The sequence below is a fragment of the Tarenaya hassleriana genome, unplaced genomic scaffold (assembly GCF_000463585.1).
Source record: "Tarenaya hassleriana unplaced genomic scaffold, ASM46358v1 Cleome1, whole genome shotgun sequence".
Taxonomy (NCBI): Eukaryota; Viridiplantae; Streptophyta; class Magnoliopsida; order Brassicales; family Cleomaceae; genus Tarenaya; species Tarenaya hassleriana.
This window is the reverse complement of record NW_010960187.1, coordinates 5,233,618-5,251,997: the sequence shown is the minus strand read 5'-3', so window position 1 is coordinate 5,251,997 and position 18,380 is coordinate 5,233,618. Positions and strand designations below refer to the sequence as shown.

The 18,380-nt window shown below is 39.5% G+C and overlaps 5 protein-coding genes across 13 annotated transcripts in view; 2 read left to right on the top strand and 3 right to left on the bottom strand.

The window, feature by feature from the left end:
• Positions 1 to 384: 384 nt before the first annotated feature.
• On the bottom strand, positions 385 to 5,218 carry LOC104812547 (pentatricopeptide repeat-containing protein At4g21300). Of its 5 annotated transcripts, none has more exons than XM_010539792.1 (6): positions 2,007 to 5,218; positions 1,819 to 1,873; positions 1,637 to 1,737; positions 1,325 to 1,520; positions 1,088 to 1,172; positions 385 to 903 (listed from the first exon to the last, which is right to left on the bottom strand). In XM_010539792.1, exon 1 carries the CDS (start codon positions 4,864 to 4,866, stop codon positions 2,065 to 2,067), a length of 2,802 nt encoding a protein of 933 aa, XP_010538094.1. In that variant the 5' UTR covers positions 4,867 to 5,218; the 3' UTR covers positions 385 to 903; positions 1,088 to 1,172; positions 1,325 to 1,520; positions 1,637 to 1,737; positions 1,819 to 1,873; positions 2,007 to 2,064. The 5 variants fall into 5 exon arrangements, with proteins under 5 accessions (XP_010538094.1, XP_010538103.1, XP_010538075.1 ...); XM_010539801.1 differs by having other exon boundaries at positions 1,637 to 1,717; XM_010539773.1 differs by having other exon boundaries at positions 1,819 to 1,855.
• A 148-nt stretch (positions 5,219 to 5,366) lies between these two features.
• LOC104812569 (oxygen-evolving enhancer protein 3-2, chloroplastic) lies at positions 5,367 to 6,680 on the bottom strand. Of its 2 annotated transcripts, XM_010539813.2 has the most exons (4): positions 6,409 to 6,680; positions 6,087 to 6,120; positions 5,693 to 5,988; positions 5,367 to 5,587 (listed from the first exon to the last, which is right to left on the bottom strand). In XM_010539813.2, the coding sequence occupies exons 1-4, from the start codon at positions 6,634 to 6,636 to the stop codon at positions 5,489 to 5,491; spliced, it is 657 nt and encodes a 218-aa protein (XP_010538115.1). In that variant the 5' UTR covers positions 6,637 to 6,680; the 3' UTR covers positions 5,367 to 5,488. The 2 variants fall into 2 exon arrangements, with proteins under 2 accessions (XP_010538115.1, XP_010538124.1); XM_010539822.2 differs by lacking the exon at positions 6,087 to 6,120 and having other exon boundaries at positions 6,375 to 6,679.
• Positions 6,681 to 7,029: 349 nt separating this feature from the next.
• On the top strand, positions 7,030 to 12,023 carry LOC104812529 (kinesin-like protein KIN-14C). Of its 2 annotated transcripts, none has more exons than XM_010539752.1 (17): positions 7,030 to 7,330; positions 7,613 to 7,831; positions 7,919 to 8,063; positions 8,148 to 8,257; positions 8,371 to 8,490; positions 8,591 to 8,819; positions 8,946 to 9,109; positions 9,195 to 9,269; positions 9,345 to 9,491; positions 9,575 to 9,713; positions 9,856 to 9,965; positions 10,220 to 10,381; positions 10,527 to 10,744; positions 11,071 to 11,152; positions 11,252 to 11,356; positions 11,443 to 11,547; positions 11,630 to 12,023. In XM_010539752.1, exons 1-17 carry the CDS (start codon positions 7,286 to 7,288, stop codon positions 11,807 to 11,809), a joined length of 2,355 nt encoding a protein of 784 aa, XP_010538054.1. In that variant the 5' UTR covers positions 7,030 to 7,285; the 3' UTR covers positions 11,810 to 12,023. The 2 variants fall into 2 exon arrangements, with proteins under 2 accessions (XP_010538054.1, XP_010538046.1); XM_010539744.1 differs by having other exon boundaries at positions 7,031 to 7,330; positions 8,591 to 8,794; positions 8,900 to 9,109.
• Positions 12,024 to 13,491: 1,468 nt separating this feature from the next.
• On the top strand, positions 13,492 to 16,885 carry LOC104812510. Of its 3 annotated transcripts, none has more exons than XM_010539718.1 (4): positions 13,492 to 14,014; positions 14,839 to 14,950; positions 16,020 to 16,266; positions 16,388 to 16,885. In XM_010539718.1, exons 1-4 carry the CDS (start codon positions 13,862 to 13,864, stop codon positions 16,467 to 16,469), a joined length of 594 nt encoding a protein of 197 aa, XP_010538020.1. In that variant the 5' UTR covers positions 13,492 to 13,861; the 3' UTR covers positions 16,470 to 16,885. The 3 variants fall into 3 exon arrangements, with proteins under 3 accessions (XP_010538020.1, XP_010538002.1, XP_010538011.1); XM_010539700.1 differs by having other exon boundaries at positions 13,502 to 14,014; positions 14,833 to 14,950; XM_010539709.1 differs by having other exon boundaries at positions 13,503 to 14,014; positions 14,833 to 14,950; positions 16,023 to 16,266.
• The window catches only part of LOC104812524 (pyruvate, phosphate dikinase regulatory protein 1, chloroplastic), a 2,216-nt gene continuing 578 nt past the window's right edge, over positions 16,743 to 18,380 (bottom strand). Inside the window, exons 2-4 of the mRNA XM_019203268.1 lie at positions 18,077 to 18,361; positions 17,327 to 17,960; positions 16,743 to 17,212 (exon numbers count right to left, since the gene is read on the bottom strand). Of these exons, the coding sequence (XP_019058813.1) occupies positions 17,109 to 17,212; positions 17,327 to 17,960; positions 18,077 to 18,361 (1,023 nt within the window). The 3' untranslated portion in view covers positions 16,743 to 17,108. The remainder of the gene's footprint in view (positions 17,213 to 17,326; positions 17,961 to 18,076; positions 18,362 to 18,380) is intronic.

Here is an 18,380-nt window from a genome sequence, read left to right as displayed (position 1 = left end):
TTTTTTTTATTTTGTATGTATGTATGTATGTATGTATATGCATATGTATATATACATATATATGTGTTTATATATGTATATGTATATATAAATATATTTGTTTGTATGTATATGTATATATATATTTGTATAGATGTTTGTATATATATGTGTATGTTTTTTATTTTGTATATATATTTATATTTTTATTTGTATATAGATATGAATATATATGTATATTTTTTTTGCTGTTTATTTATTTTATTTTAAATTTTAAAAAAAAATCGATTTTTTTTCATATTTTTTCGGAATTTTTTTAAAAATATGACATGGCATGCTGATGTGGCAAAAAATCTATGTGGCGTGCCACGTCAGCGGTTAATAACACTTAACACCGTTTTCGGATTGTGTAGGAAATTGCAGTTAAATTGGATAGTTCGTGTATTAATTTGGTACATTTGATAATTTGGTGTAGTTTTTTATCAAATTAAAAATTCATGCAGGAAAAGATTACATTTTGCCAAGTTGGTGTAGGAAAATCTCATTTTCCCTTATATATATTATATACACGTTATCTACTACACTAGGATGACTAGGACTCTGGGTTTAGGCCTGTGGGCCCTCAACAGCTACAATACCACAATGGGCTTAAACGTAGGCCCATTTTTATTAGTTTCGTACGGATTGTCTTGATGAAGATTTGCAACAGCTGCGGTGGCAAAAACGCTCATTTGCCGCAGCTGTCGCAACGCAAACGCCATAGAACCTCCGTTTTTCAAGTTGCGTTTGGATGTGTGAGAAATTGATTATTGCGTCAGCGTCAGCGTCAGCGTCAGCGTCGTCAAACCGCAAACGTACTATTTCACGTTTATTAAATGGATATGTAAAGAAGGGACTGGCAATTTTGTATGTTGCGCCTCCTCCCTGTGAAAGAAAGAACCAAGGAAGATGAAACAGAGCAGGCATTTTTTTAGCAAAAAATGGTGAACAAAAGAAACAATATTGTATCTAATGCGCAATTTAAATAAGTCTCTGGAAAATGTCGGAAAATTTTCGGTTTCTTGATGTGGATCTTGAGCATCGGTTCTGATGTTTGTCAGGATCATACCTGGCCATAGGGTTTTCTCCACGCTGCAATCAAGCATGACTCTGCTTTTATTGATTTCAACCTGATCTTTGATGTCCGTTTGTTCCTGCATTGTTTAGAAATGATATGAAAACAACCCATGAATCTGCAGATGAAGATCCATATGTCATCATTTTGGGTGCCATACAATTTCGATTACTCAGCAATGAATCAAAGTCACTATACTCAACAGTATAGAACTACAGTAACCGATCTTACCTTCCGGGAGAGACACCGTCTTATGAGAAGATGGGAGTAGGAAGAAGCCTTGACCAGACATCGCAATATGGAGACCGGATCCTTCTCGAAATCATCACCAAAAAACTGATTTCAATTATCCATCATCAGATTGACAACACCACCTCCTTTATGAGAAGTGAGAACAGGTTTAGGTCCTAATCAGACGTCAGTTGTCCTGAGAAGACAATGCAATCAGTTAAAATATATTTTCCAATCCATGTTGTACTCATTAAGAAACGAAGCTAAAGAACAGAAGCAAATTCTTCTCATATCAAGAAAGAAGAAACTAACCAGATCGATTCAGCAGAGTACTGCACCCTTAGAAGAGAATCAATGGAGTACAATATGAGAATGCGGCACCTGAAGAGATTCCTGTAACTTGAGCATAAATTCTTCACACAGCAAATGGAAGATGTAGTAAAATAAATTGCACAAAAGATCAAACTAATGCAGTTAAGTCATATGGAGCATACCTTTAGTGATTCAGAGTTCAAACAGTCCTGGACTCTCCTGACAACAAGCATAAATCTTCACATGTTAATAAAAATGCCTAATCAGATTTCAAATAACTTTCAAATAATCATGCCCAGCAATGACGGTAGTAAAAGAACCCTACAGTTTTTATACCATAAAAATAAAAGGCACTCGCATCAATCTTTACCTGTTTGCAACCACGAATGTCCAAGGATCTTTTTTGCTACATTCTGTGGTGGTGAAATTTAGCTATCGGGACAGGAGAGACGATGGGCAGACACTCTCAACGTCTGTGGGTGCATTGGAAGGTAAGGCTGTGGAATATAGCCTTCTCTCTTCAACTCCTCGAGAAGCAACTTCAGCAAGGAGTAGACCTGCCCAGACTGTGGGTGACTTCCTTCAGCTGCAACAAATGCATGAGTTGTTTTGTTGACTTCAATCCAACTACAACCGGGTATTTTTCGTACTCCTCTCTCTTTCATCAAGTTTCTTACACTAAGCACGTTTTCCCAGTGCCCAGCATCGGCATGAGTATTTGAGAGCAAAACATAGTAACCCGAGTTCTGTGGATCCAAATCCAATAGATTACTCGAAGCAACTTTGGCAAGCTCGACATTTCTGTGAACTCTGCAAGCTCCAAGCAGTGTCCCCCAAACTCCTGCATCTGCCGGAAATGGCATGCTTTTTATGGTTTCAAAGGCTTCATTCAAACGACCAGCTCGTCCAAACAAGTCCACCATACATGCATAATGCTCCATCTGAGCAGGGATTCCATAACCCTCCGTCATAGATTCGAAGTAATGAACTCCTTCATCAACAGCTCCGACATGACCACATGCAGATATTATTGCCAGAAAAGTGATTTGATCAGGCTGAATTCCATTCTCAACCATTTTATGGAATAGAAAGAGGGCATCTTTTAGCAACCCGTGGTTTCCATACGCAGCAATGATGCTATTCCACGAAACTTCGTTCTTTTCTCTCATCATCTCAAACACGTGTCTAGCAGAATCAAGGTTTCCACACTTAGCATACATGTCTATCAAGGCACTCTCGGCATGAACATCAGCAATTTGATGTTTCGTAATGAAACCATGAATCTCTTTTCCATGATGTTGTGCAGGCAAATTAGCACAAGTAGAGAGAGCGGCTGAAATACTAACATAGTCGTACTTGGCTCCTGACAACCCCATCTCACGAAAAATATCTATCGCCTCACGTGGATTGTCACTCTGTGCATAACGGGTGATCATAGAGTTCCAACAAACGCTATCTCTCTCGGGCATTCTCCTGAAAATCTCATAAGCAATATCCATTCTTCCACATTTAGCATACATGTCCATCAGAGCACAACCAACATTGCACCTCCCATTAGAACCCTCCTTGATGATGTAAGCATGAAGTTCGCTCCCCAAATTCAAGGCCAACAGGCCAGCAATAACTGGCAAAATAGTCACCAAGGTTATATCATTTGGACTCATTTTTTCTGTAAACAACCATCGGAACATCTCTAAAGCATCGGCATTCATGCCATTATGCAAATACCCAGAAATCATTGTTGTACATACTACAATATCGACTGAAGTGCATTGCCTGAAAATCTTTCGTGCCATCTCAATACCCTTACACTTAAAATAGGCATCGATAAGAGCACTTATCAAGAAAATATCCAGCAGTATGCCATGTCTCAGAATATAACCATGTATTTCTCTGCAGTGCTCCATCTTTCCAAACTCAGCAACTGATGGAAGAAAGCTCGACAAAGTGATTGCATCGGGTAAGACACCCGATGACACCATCTCATGGAACAGAAATAAACTTTCTTCCATTAATCCATTTTGAACATAGCCAGAGATCATACAATTCCAGGTAACTATATCAGCTCGAGACATCAACCGGAACAACTTAGATGCATCAGCAAACTGCCTGCATTTGGAATACATGGATAAAAGTGAGTTGTTGACAGAGACATCAAAATCCAACCCAGAAACGACCATTACACCATGAAGTTGAACACCAAGACCAATTAATGACTTTGAGGCACAAACAGATAAGATATGATCAAAGGTAACAGCATTGGGCTTAATTTCTGTCATCCTCATAGCACCAAACCCATCTATAACCTTATCCGAGGCTCCGCATTGTGCATAGGCTTTAAGCATCACGTTCCATATGACACAATCTTTTTGATGAACTTTGTCAAACAACTTACTCGCTTCACCAATCTGACCGTAGTCAGTGTAGGCTTTGATCAAAGAACTGGCAACAAACGCATTACTATCCATGCCAAGAGACGAAGCCGAATGGTGAAGAAACCCAACCCCTCTGACATTATTCAAAGCAATACAAGCCTTGATGAGACAAGGAAAAGTGGATTCGTCAGGACAAACTTCATAACTTAGCATCTTGAAGTAAAATGACAAGGCATGATTAAAGAAACCCATTCGCACGAAGCTGCTCATAATCGAATTCCAGGCCATGCAATGCCGTAAATCAAGGCTATAAAACAATTTACCGGCATCCTCAAAGCTACCACACATAGCATACATGCCCAAAATCCTAGCATCCATATAGCTTACACCGGCATTTCTGTTCACGATTAAAAAAGCGTGAACTTGCTTACCTTGCCCAAGCAAAGTCGAATCGGAGCAAGCCTGCAAAAACGATGCAAGTCTACGGGGAAGAGACTCGGGAAAAAGCTTGCGGGCCGACGTAGAAAACGACTTGCATCGTACCATGACCAATGGAAAACGATTGAAAACCAAAGAGAGGTTCATCTGGAGGCATTTCGTCACAAGCGAGCCATCAATGAGCATAATCTGTTCCAAAACGATGAGATATTCGAATAATTGGCGGTCTCGTTGCCCGGAATGCGCGAATTTGCACTCTATTTCCTGAAGATCAAAACATTGATCGCCGGAGACGGCGAACTTTGCCGGAGACGGACGGCGAAACGGTGGTAGGTTATTAGGGCAGAAGATTACCCGGCTGGAGACGACGAAGCTCGGTGAAGTATGAGCCCATAGGTGAATGGAAAACTGGAACATGGGCCGCGCAGTCAAAGCCCACCCAATTCAAATAGTCTATATAGAATAATAATATTGTTCATAAAACCAAATCACACAAAAACACGTATTATTCTATTAATTATGATATTTATTGAAAGATCGGTACTTTTACAAATTATAACTCATCATCTATTTTTTAAAAAAATATATATATAAATTAAAATATTTATAAGAAAATCTATGTTAAATCATTATTATGATATTTATGGACACGTGTCCTTCGATCCATATGAATTCCATAACCTCGACTTCGTTTGTCATTTGATCAATTCGCTATATGAATTAGATGATCACTTTTCAAATAAAAAATGGTAGACAACTCTTATAGATTTGTATTAGGTCACGACGCATGTCGTACGGCCGGCTAAACGTACGGACACGAATTTAACGAGATCATGTCGTGTACCGCACTAGATGCATCCGATGACTCCGGAACAAGAACGTTCCTAACAACTTATGTTATGGTGTGATTTCGAAACTGAAATCTGAACCGGCGGAGAATTCAGACAAGAAGAATAAAGAGATAGCCAAAGTATTTGGACAAAATCACGTGGGATTAAAAATGACTTATTACGTGAAAAGAAACATCAGTCTCTTGTTCTCAACCAAGCTTGGCAAGAACATCGTTCAAGCTCGAAACTGTCTCTGCGTAGTACTTCTCCGCATCGGATGTGCTCTTTTTCTTCGCCGCGTAATCAAGCTGTCGGAAAATCACAAGGAAATGATCATATCAAAAGGACGAGCGCACAATACATCTGATCTGGCTTCACCTATATATAGAACAAGATCAAAGAGAGAAACTGACGTTGGTGATGTTTTGGAAGAGCTTGCCGGTCAGATCCTTGAGGTTCTGCTTCTCGTCCTTGGGTTTGGAGGAGATGACCGTGTTGAGGTCGTAGCGAAGGTACTCGGCCCTTAGCCGGAGGTCGTTCTGAACGTACGGCCACGCCTTCTTGTCGATCAATGTCTTCACGTTCACTATCTCCTTCGCCGATTCCTTGGCCCGAGACGCTGCCTCCGTTGCTGACAGTGGCTGCAAGAAGAACCTGTCCTTGTACGGCAGTTTGAGGTCTCTTGCTTCGTCCGAGTTCAATGTCCCGGCTGCCCGGCCGAAAAAAACACATACACACAATCCCGTACGTAAAGCATATATATATATATATGTATATGTGTGTATATATACTGGTTAGTTTACTCACGGAGGCCGCCGGAGGGAGGTGGAGGAGGGCCAACATTGATCGGAATAGCGTCAGCAAGAACCGCCGGCTATCTCCTTCGCCGATTCCTTGGCCCGAGACGCTGCCTCCGTTGCTGACAGTGGCTGCAAGAAGAACCTGTCCTTGTACGGCAGTTTGAGGTCTCTTGCTTCGTCCGAGTTCAATGTCCCGGCTGCCCGGCCGAAAAAAACACATACACACAATCCCGTACGTAAAGCATATATATATATATATGTATATGTGTGTATATATACTGGTTAGTTTACTCACGGAGGCCGCCGGAGGGAGGTGGAGGAGGGCCAACATTGATCGGAATAGCGTCAGCAAGAACCGCCGGGACCAAAGAACCACCAGCCAACCCAGCCGCCACGAGCCCGATCACTGCACGGCGGCTCGTCTCGGACTCGCTCTGGGACTGAGCCCTCACCACCAAACCACCTCCCCTAGTCACCGCCCCTCTCACTAGTCTCCCTTCGCATGTTGCCCTAGACGGTCCACGTAAACCGGTCATCGATGTCATAGCTTGCGCCATCTTTTTTTGTTTTTACTTTTTTTTGTTCTTTTTCTGATTATATAATTGGAGAGGAAGATACGATTGGAATTTTATATTTCCCGGTTTTAGGACAGTGAATTTTACACCTTATCTCAATGTTCTCTCAGATAACTTTGGATATGGTTTTAGCCTGTAACCTTTTGACACGTGTGATAATTATTCTTTGTTCTGCCACGTCGGAGTGGTACCAAATGGGAAAAGATTGCGTGGCAACGTATTTCTACAATGTCTAGACCAATTGATATGAGATCATTTACTTGTAAAAATGGGCCGAATTGAAGCCCATAAGCTTACAATGAGCCCACAAATGTTTAATAATATAAGAATTGGTTATTTTATGTTATATAATGATAGGCAAAAGTTAACGTTATAATTCCCCAAGCATCCACAAGATCTGAGTTTAAATCGAATTCAAATTTTCAATCAAGGCTCCTCCTCCTTCGACGAACCCTAATTTCTCGTCTTCGATTAAGCAGATTAGAGTTTGATTTCTCCCGGTATCCAGCAATCAGCTGGATCATTCCGGAGGTGCTTGCGTCACTAGGTCAATATTCGAAGCAATCCGCTTGGTTTTGAGGCCACTGCCTAGCAGACAGTGAAGAAACGCTAAGAACCTAGATTCTCGGAAATGCCACCTCGCAACCAGAACCGACCACCACGCAGCCCATCCGCCGTAAGCCCCTTTTCAATGAAAAATTCATCTTTCTGTTTGGGTGATTTAGTCCATTTGTTTGATTGGACGTGTGAGTCACTTAAATTATTAAGGTGTCTTCCAAGTGCATCTGAACTTGGTTTCTTAGTGACACGCCGTTGACGAAATCCGGAACAATACTGGGTTCCTGTGATTTCGCTTTGATTTTTTGTCGCAGAACAAGAAAAGGTCTCAACGAGCACAGGATTTGAAAATTCTGTTTCTGTGAATCTAAAACTATATTTGTTTTCGTATTATTTGCAGAAAAAGGAAGGCGCTGCAAGCATTCCCTTTGACAAGCGCAGGAAATTGGAAATGCAAGTTGCTGGTAGAAGACAAGTGCTTTCTACAATGAACAGACAAGATATCTCTGCCAATAGTGATGTTAGCAGCGCAGAGGACCGTGCTAAAGTAGAATTTACGAAAGATGAAGTGGTGGCATTGCTCAATGAGAGACCAAAGGCCAGCAAGTTTGATTCCAAGGTCTGTCAGATGAGCTTCTCTTGCTTTATTTAAGTAAATTTGAAGTTCTCCAGTTTGCCTTTTCAATAATTAATAATTTTGCCTCAGTCTAAGATTGAGCAAATGACGGATATTATCAAGAGGTTGAAGATGTGTGTCAAATGGTTCCAACAAGTTGAGGAAACCCATGTCCAGGAGAAGGAAAATCTTCGCACTTCTTTGGAGTCTGCTGAAAAAAGATGCAGTGACAGAGGTGATTCCCGTCTATTGCAAACACCTGTTCACGGGATAAATAGTTGACACGTAAAATGGTTTGGTTCTGAATTTCAATTTGTAGATTTGGAGATGAAGACGAAAGAAGAAGGACTGCAGGCAACTATCTCACAGTTGAAAGAGCACAACATGTCACTACAGGAGAAGTTGTCAAAGGAGGAGTTTGATAAGCTGGTAAAATACTTTAGGAGCTTGGATTTTTTTCTTATGTAGCTGATATTTCCTCCGACATCTTTTTTCTGCACGGTTTTCACTTTTTGGAGGATTCTTGTTATTTTGGTGATTAGGGTGCGATTGAAAATCACAGGAGAGAGAAGGAATTTAGAGCTGCAGCTGATAGGCAGCGAGCTTCTCTGGAAGAAGAGCTTGAGAAAGTTAAGCAAGAGAAAATGTCTGCCAAGGAGACGGTACAACAAACTTGTTCTTGGTTGTATTTTCGATGATTGTACTTGCAATCACTCTCATTTCCCAACATTTTCTGTTGTTATTGTGGATTGGAATTTTTAGGCGAAGGCCCTAGAAGATAACTATAAAAGGTTGCAAGAATACAACACAAGTCTGCAACAATACAACAGTAAACTCCAGACAGATCTTGAGACAGCTCGTGACGCACTCAACCGAGCTGAAAAAGAGAAGTCAAGTATAGTGGATAACCTTGGCACATTAAGGGCTCACAGTAAATCATTGCAGGATCAACTCATATCAATTCGAGTAAGTAACCATGGCTCTAAGACAGGTCTGTTTGCTCTCTGCTAGTCTGCTTGCTTTATGCTTAATCTCATTTTAATTTTGTTTTATTCTGATGTTGTTATCAAGTCTTCAGAAAAAGATGCTGTAAAACAAAAAGAATTACTGCTTACAGATGTCAGTAGTCTACGAAATGAGCTCCAACAGGTCAGAGATGACCGTGAACGCAAAGCTGTGCAGTTGCAAAAGTTGTCAGAAGAGATTGCCAAATATAAGGAGAGTGTTGGAAAATCATCTCAAGAGTTGGACATCTTGAATGAAAAATCAGGATCCTTGGAGGTTAGTCTAATGTAGCGTTGCTACATTAATCCATCCTTAGTTCCTTATATTCAACTTCCTGACGTTCCAAGTTCTTACACTTCAGGAAACATGTAAATTACAAAAAGAACGTATAAAAGTGTTGGAGCAAGAATTAGCTTTTGCCGATGAGAAACAAAAGGTAATCGTATGATCGACTATACTTTTGATAGCTAGTACAATGCTTACGTTGATAGAGCTCTATTTCATAACACAGATGGCAGATGCATCAATATCTCTGACCAGGACAGAGTACCAGGAGCAGAAACAACTTATGTGTGAATTGCAAGACCATGTTGCTGACTTGGAGCATCAACTTTGCGAGGGCGAGATAATGCGAAAGAAGCTTCACAACACCATTCTTGTAATAAAACATGTTTTGTTGAATATACATATGGACTCGTTTGGCCGTCTTTGGATCCATTCTAAATAACTTTCATTTGACAGGAACTAAAAGGAAATATACGTGTGTTCTGCCGAGTGCGTCCCTTATTACCAGACGATGGTGGACGGCAAGAAGCGAGTGTGATAGCCTATCCTACTTCAACAGAGTCTCGTGGACGAGGCATTGATGTGATCCAAAGTGGTACAGCTCTGTCTAACTTGAGCTACTGCGAGCTGTTTTTAGGAGTTTGTACTTTTGAGTTATGTGCTCTCTCAAGCGAACTATTCTGGCATGTGACTGTGTATCATGTTGCCTGCCTGACAGTATTCTATTGTACCCACAGGGAACACGCATCCTTTCACGTTCGATAAGGTTTTCAATCATGAAGCTTCTCAGGAAGAAGTATTTTTTGAAATATCACAACTTGTACAGAGTGCCTTGGATGGCTACAAGGTTGTAAATATTCTTCTTATGTTTGGATATAGCCTTGGGATGCCTGTTAAGTGGATACATTAAGATGCAATTCTAAAAAGCTTAGATGGTTGGTTTTAACTGAAGCCTTAAAGGTGGACTTACATTTACCTTTTCAGCATTTTTCCGGACATCTTGGATGTAATAGAAATAGCTGTTTGGAGAAGTTTTGTAATCCCAGCATGTAGTCTGACCGTTTGTTGGGGCTTTCTTTGTTCCTCTCTTTGTGGATGCAGGTTTGTATCTTTGCTTATGGTCAGACTGGTTCTGGGAAAACCTATACCATGATGGGCAGGCCTGAGGCACCAGAACAGAAAGGATTGATCCCTCGATCACTTGAGCAAATATTCCAAGCTAGTCAATCCCTTAGGGCACAAGGCTGGAAGTACAAAATGCAGGTAGAAATTACTGTCTAGAATGTTTAATAATTGTTTATTTTTGCTGTTCATTTCATTGCAACATTCTACCCCTTTTTCTTCCTATTTTTTCTTTTCTCCTATAAATCATTCTAGGCCTAACGTTTTTTTGTGCTTATGCTTCTAGGTCTCAATGTTGGAGATATACAACGAGGCTATTAGGGATTTGCTTTCTACAAACCGAACATTTGCCACAGACTCGAGAGCAGAGAGTGGTGTTGCTGGAAGGCAATATACAATCACACATGATTCGAATGGTAATACTCATGTTAGTGACTTGACCATAGTGGATGTATGCAGTACTGGACAGGTTTCCTCACTCTTGCAGCAGGCTGCTCAGAGCAGGTTTGTGTTAAAAAAAATTTACGACTTCTGGTCAGCTTTGTATGTATCCCTCATGTTGTACACATGAAGTTTTCCTCGACTGTAGCTGTTCAACAAAAATGTCCTCTTGCCTATTGCTTTGTAGCAAATTACTCGGCATTTCGCTTGGTGCTTTTTTTTATGAGAGGGCGTGACTCACTGAGAAAATTATAGTCTTGTTAGTTCAGTGTGCTTATATGTTATCGAGTAGGATGTTGTTTTCTGCATTGTCTTGAAAGTGTGTCCTTCTGTTTGAATTGGCCACTGGAATATACTGAGCAAAATATGGTTGGTTTCTTCTTATGCAGATCTGTGGGTAAGACAAACATGAATGAACAATCATCGAGGAGTCATTTTGTGTTCACGCTGCGGATTTCTGGGGTGAATGAGGTAATGTCTACACCACCTGGATTTTATTTCATGCCCTGAAGACACTCTCTTACTTTTGGATATTCTTACTTCATCTATTGACTCTCTCTCGTCTTGCAGAGCACTGAACAACAGGTACAAGGCGTTCTTAACCTAATTGATCTGGCTGGAAGTGAGAGACTGTCAAGGAGTGGAGCAACTGGAGATCGGTTAAAGGAGACACAGGTATCGGATTAAAAGTATTTGTCTTTCTATGTCATTTCCTGTGTTCTTTTACATAGGCCCACTAATCTTCCTGCTGCAATGATCAGGCCATTAATAAAAGTCTGTCGGCCTTGAGTGATGTTATATTTGCTTTGGCAAAGAAAGAGGATCACGTTCCTTTCAGAAACTCGAAGTTGACATATCTGCTCCAGGTTTGTGTCTTTGTACTGTGAGAGTTTAGGCTCCTGAATCAGTATTGTAGTGAGCCTAACAAAAGTTGCGTGGCTGAAACAGCCTTGCTTAGGCGGTGATTCGAAGACGTTGATGTTTGTGAACATATCGCCCGATCCATCTTCGACCGGTGAGTCTCTCTGCTCCCTTCGGTTTGCTTCCAGAGTGAATGCCTGTGAGATTGGAGTACCTAGGAGACAGACGTCAATGAAACTCATTGACTCTCGACTAAGCTACGGTTAACAGTTGCTTATCCATCCGTATGTTTTCATCTGTATAACCCATTTTACTAGTCCACAGCTCTTGTCTTGTGGGTCATGCTACTCACTATATCCATACTAAGACTTGTATCTGAATCTGGTGGGTTTATGTTTCTGGAAATCTCTTGTCGAATGCTGCCATAAATGTTTATTGTATTCTTTTTTTAATGTGTGGAATCTCTTTGATATAAAATCCACATTCAGTATTGTTCATGTATATATATATATATATATAATTTTTTTGATAGTTCGAAAGTTTACATTAAGATTGATCCTTAAGTTTAAACCGGGCAAGGAACAATACAGAAATTTGAGGAACAGTTGTTTAGAAAACAGAGTATGAGTTGAACTTGACCTAAATTGAGATCGTGTTCGGACAGGGATGAGTGACAGTCAGATGATTGCACAAATGAATTTTTGAAACCTTTGGCGTGCGCCTTTGCTTGCCCACCATGCGTGTCATGTTGCAGCTGCGACAGAGAAAATTATTAGATTATAAAATACGACCTACCATTTATTTATTATTTTAATTTTAGAAGGCGAGAATTTCCAGAAGAATATTAGGGGATGGGTTTTATTATAATAAAAAGATATATATATATATATGTATGAATTGCCAACGAACGAATTGGTAAGCATGTTCTGTGAGGTTACACGCCAAAGCAAATATTCATATGCCTCTGACTGATTGATGTTTCGCTCAATCAAATAAGTGTACACTCCCTAATCTCTTCTGACACGTGGATCCCATCCTACCAAAATTCATTTAATCCCGCTCGATATCATGATATTAATGACGTCATAATCATATCATTATGGTCCATCATTGTATCATAAAATTTGCACTAATTATCTTATCTTCCTCTATTTGCCATTTTTTGCTTTGATTGGTTGAATTCGTTTTTAAACAAGGAAATCCCTCGGTTTAATTTAATAAAATGATTACTTTTGCGTGAAAAATATTCTTTAGTGTATATCAATATTTTGTATTTTCCATATGATATATATATATATATATTGCATTTAATAATAATATACCTATATACAATATGGTTTTTCCATATCCTCAAACCAACACTTGAGGCAATTTTTTCATTACCTTCATCATTATTATTACAAACAGTTCCGAGAAAAAAAAAATCATTATCCTCATCATTATTTATGATAATATATGTATGTATATATAATATAGTATGATTTTTTTCTATCTTGTCGTATGGCTCAAGCTATCTGGCCCGCTTGCACCGTTGGCTACGTCATCATTGACAATTAACTAGTCTTTTAATGACGGAACTTACTTGTTGATTTTTTTTTTAAAGATTGTTTTCGCCCTGTAGAGAATTTGTATTTATTGAGAGAAAAAATTAGTTACAAAATAAAGGTTGTTTGGATTTTTTTAAATCTAGATTTGGTTACTTATAATTTGAAAAATTAAATTTATTGATTTTTAAAGTATCTGAATTTGGTTCGAGTCTAATTTTTAATTCAATTTTTATTAAAATAATTTAGTAAGAAAAGAATCTAAATTGAAACTGGTGAGAGATTAATTATTCTTCAACACATCAATTCCTCAAAATAGAAACTAGATCATTAACTCATAATAACAATAATAATAATAATAATAATAATAATAGGTTTAGAAACCCAAAAAAAAAAACCCTAAAGGAAGGGCCAAACCATTTTAAAGGAATGGCAACATAAGTAGACAACTCAAACAACAGCCTCTTCCCCCTCCACATTCCCCAAATTCACTTATCTTTTTCTTCCTCCTCCTCCTTGAAACAGAGCAAAAAACAAAAACAGAACAGAGCTCTGTCTGAACCCACAAGCCTCTTCTCTTGCATCGCTTTGATTTTTCAAGTTCATCGTTGGAGAAAACAGACAGAGAGAGAGGCGAAGTGGTCAGACAAATTCTCAATATTACAAAAAAACTGAAGTGCCCGTTGACCGGCGAGGTCAATTGTTTTCTTTCATTGTTCCCTCTTCTGTTACTGTTCCATCGCCAATCTCCCTCCGCCTCTCTCTGGGGGTGGAGATGGGGCCGAAAGGAGAGAAAAACCCGAGCCCGGATCAGGGAAACGGGTTCGGATGCACGAAAACAGAGAAAGGAGAGGGCTTCGTCATGATCGATGTGGAAAGCTTCGCTCCTCTTCTCCACAGAGACTTACCCTCCACCCCCACTTTCACCGTAAGTCTTTCCCTTTGAAAACTAACATTTCATTATCCGAATTTATCTGCTCACCCAACAAAAAAAAATCACAACTTTTCGCCAAAAAAAATTGTGGGGGTTTTTTTTTTTGTTCTTGGTACTGCTTCTTGTTGGGTGTTTAATTTTCTGAAAATAATGGAGGAATTGTCAATAACTTGAAATCGCTGTCGAACATGCTTTGGGGGGTTCCATTCAATTTTTGTTCCTTTTTTCATTCGTATCCCGATATTTTTTTGGGGCTATGTTCATAGAAATGGAGGTCCACATTTTGAGTTTTCATGTGATTTTGATTTGGTTATTTGTGTCTTTTATTTCATTTTTTAGTTTTTTATTTTATCACATTTTCATGCGTTTTTTATATCATGTTCATCCCTCTATAATTATATCCAATTAGTAATATCTACCTACAAAAAATTAATTTTAAAATTGAATTCTATGTAAAAAAAAAATAGATATTCTTTTGTTGGATTGGCAAACAGAATTTATATCCGAAGATTAACGTAAGGAGTTGACTTTACGCATCAATTTTAATTAGGGACCAGTTATATCATCATATATATATATATATATAAGCAAAGAAAGAACTATAATTATTGTTTTCGGTTACTTGAAGACATCAATGAGTTAAGGATATGATCGTGCGACTTTATTCTCTAGCAGTTCCCTCCATATTCTCTCCTGTTTTTCCTTTTTTATGATTATTTTTGTGCTTTCTCGTCCATAACTGCATTATTAATTAAAAACGACATTTAATTATTCGATTTTAATTAATTAATTACAATAAATTAATAAAAAAGATGCAGAGAAGTCTCTCGAGGAAAGGGTCGGGACGAAACTACAGCGATAGGAGAATTCATTACGACCCAAATGGCGTCGAGAAGGAGACTTCAATGCCTCAGCCCCAACTCCTTGGAGGTATTATGCCTTTTTTTTTTGTTAATCGATAAATTACTGCTGGGTATGCTTAAACCATTTTTCAATTGTTGAAATACATGAGATATTATTATATTAAAATTTTAATTTTTTTTAGAATTAAAATTTGTATGTAATGAATTATTACTTATTAAACTGCTTTATAATATCTTACAATACACACACACACAATATTTTGTTGGTACATGACATTTTTATATCCATTATAACCACAAAACGATTTTCCCGATATATTCAAGTTGGCTTATCTGTGTTATTTCATTTTTTTTAATTGTTTTTTTAACTGAAATTTGGTTTATTTATTTTCGTAATTTATTGGAATTGTTAAGGACAGGTCTGTAAATAATATTGAGGGTTTTTTTTTGTGGAAATTGAAATATAGAATTAGATTGGCGACGTGGATATAAAATCTTGTTATTGTTTTTTCGTAGTTTTTTTTAATCTCCCGGAATATATCATGAATACAACCAAGACTTCAATCAAATGGGTTAGTTCAGTTTTTTTTCCCTTTCCAAATCGTAATTAATGAAAGTTAAATGCACTTTTTACTGCTTAATGACGTTTACTTGAAGTTGTGATTTCTCCAAGTGTTGGTTGGGGATTAGTTGGCGAGAGTTAACAAGATAGGTTTTTTAGGGTAAGGAAAATGAAATTTCACCAAATATCTTTGACATATAGAGATTACATTAATAGTATTGGGTTAATCTTCCTCTCAGTTTTTAACAATCTTGTTAACATTAAATTAAATACAGATGAAATAATTCAAAATGCATTTGAAAATCCTGAATTATTCCATGTGATTCTGTCCACAGAATTTAATATATGATATATATATATATATATACTTAGCTTTACAGGCCTTAGCAGCAGACCATCCATTTTGTTCTGCCACCGCATGCTCACTTTGCACAATTAGAAAACACATTATGATGCAATCTTTTTTTTCCAAATAAAGAAAAATATTGTTGTGGTTTTCAAAAGTGGAGCGAAATGTGGTATTTGATTTTTGTGTATTCACAAAAGCTGTGTGCTACTGACCATGATGATGAAGTAGGGTTAGGCACGCCGGAAAAGTTGGCCGCCGCGGGAGATCATCATGTGGGCCCCATTGATCTCACCGCCACCTCAACCGCCGTGCCGACGGCAGGCCTGCCGGTTCATCACACGACCGTCACCGCCGGCAGCATCTCCGACCAGTCCGAAAGAAGACTCGCCTTCTCCAAGAAGACGAGCCTCAAGCGTTCCCCGACTTCTTGGATTCTAGATCCCAAGAAAGTTGTCCTCTTCTTTGCCACGTTGTGAGTCGATTCTTTCTTTTGCTCCTGTTTACATATATATATATATAAACATTTGAATCACAAAGTATGTCCGTGACAAATTTTGATGCAAAGTTATGATACGAGGATGTGTTTTCGACAGGTCAAGCGTGGGATCGATCTTGCTAATCATATTCACTCTTTCGATGACCAAGTCTAGCGGCGAAGATATCACGCTAGACTAAATGTACATAGGGCGTATATATGGACCGACCCAAGTCTTTGGGCATGGAAATTCCCTCGGTACCACCAGCCAAATAGTGAGGTGATGAAGAAACAGCAAAAGGGTACGCATGCCATTGAGAAGAGGAAAGTGCAAAAGCTGACTTCGAAGGAATTAGGCCCGAAAAAGAACAAAGGAAGAAGAGTTGAGAGTGGAATGTGGGCACGCACGTTATCATGCAAGATTGTGAGTTCAAATTCAACGTGACAAAGGATTGAGAATCTTTTTTTTTTTCAAATATTTGCGTTCTTGGATTCTCTTTGTTCATATGTTCGTTTCTGCAGCGGATTAAACGGAAGTCAATGAAGAAATCTAGGGTCTTCTTTTGTGTATTTTGTTGCCTTTGTTTGGGCAAAGTATCACCCGTAGATCTTGTCACCTTGTGGAGTATTAGGGTTTTCACATTATCATACTTTATATTTTGTGGATTAGTATATATACGCATATACTATATAGTATGTAGAGTATGGACCATGTTACTTACAGAATCTCAACACTGCAAGTACCCTTACCTAAGCGCTTTGCCGATAATTTTTATTATTCGGAACAGATAGAAAATAATATTGTTTTATTAAGTTTGTAATCGTGTATATATATATGTTCAGTAGTACTTAGAGATGCGTGGCATTGAGCGCTTGCAATGCTTGTCGTGGTAAAGCCTCAAGACAACTGCTGCAGTTTCTTCAATTGCCCTCTCTGTCACGTCTGCATTTCACCCAAAAGAATCGAAATTTTCTACCATTCACATTCAACGTCACATATAAGTTATAACGCACACAACTTCACGATACCATGATATATATATATGATATAGCTTACCAATGACGGGCCAAGTGGGATTATGTGAAAAGATTCTTCTTGCGAGCTCCAACTCTTCCTTAACACAACCCAACTCAGAATATCTGCTCTTAACGCTCGCACCGAACCCCAGACTCTTGGCTCGAGCCTCCCGAATCGCTTGTAGCACCAAAGGGTTTATGGTTAGCCCGAAAACCTTTCTCGGGTCGATCTCAAACAGAGTGGCAGGCGGTTCCACGCCCATCACGAGCGGGATGTTTGCCACTTTGTAACCCTTTTGAGCCAAGTAGGTCGACAAAGGGGTCTTCCCTGTCCGAGAGACGCCAACAAGAACGATGTCGGCCATGTGAAGGTTCTTAGGCAGAGCACCATCGTCGTGTTTGATGGTGAACTCGATAGCTTCGATCCGTTTGAAGTATTCCTCGTCGAGGGAAGAGTGTTTTTGGCCACGTCGCAGACCAGAAGGGGTGACACCCAAGTGAGATGAGATGGAGTCGGTGATGGGTCCGAGGATGTCGACGGAGGGTACGTTCCAAAGCTTGCATGCTTTCATGGCGGATTCCGCCATTGATGGATCTGCTAGTGTGTAGATGAGCATTGCACCTTCTTTTGCTGCTTGTTTGATGATCTCCATCAATTGTTCTCCGTCCTCGATCTTCAAATATCGATAATCTTGATTTAATTACAACATTAAAGCTTATTCATTTGGTGGGCGCTCCCCTGCCCCTGCATAACAAGAGATTGTGTAGATATGTGAAAAGTCGAGATTACCCCTGAGAAGAGATGGGTATTAACGGGACAGCCACGGTCGACCAAGCAATGTTCGAACTGTCCCAAGGCAGCGTTAACGGAATGCTCCGCCGTCCACCCTGTTCCGTCTGAAACCATGTATATTGACTTCCCCGCCGTCAGATCCACGTCATCCTCGCCGTTACCCGAGGACACGTCACCCTCCACCGAGGGCTTCTCGATCGGACGCCTCGGCCCCCGGTTCGACCGGTTAACCGGCCGGTCCAGCTTGATACCGGATCGCAAGTTCCGGGCCATGTTCCAGCGGGTCAGCTGCGAGCTACCC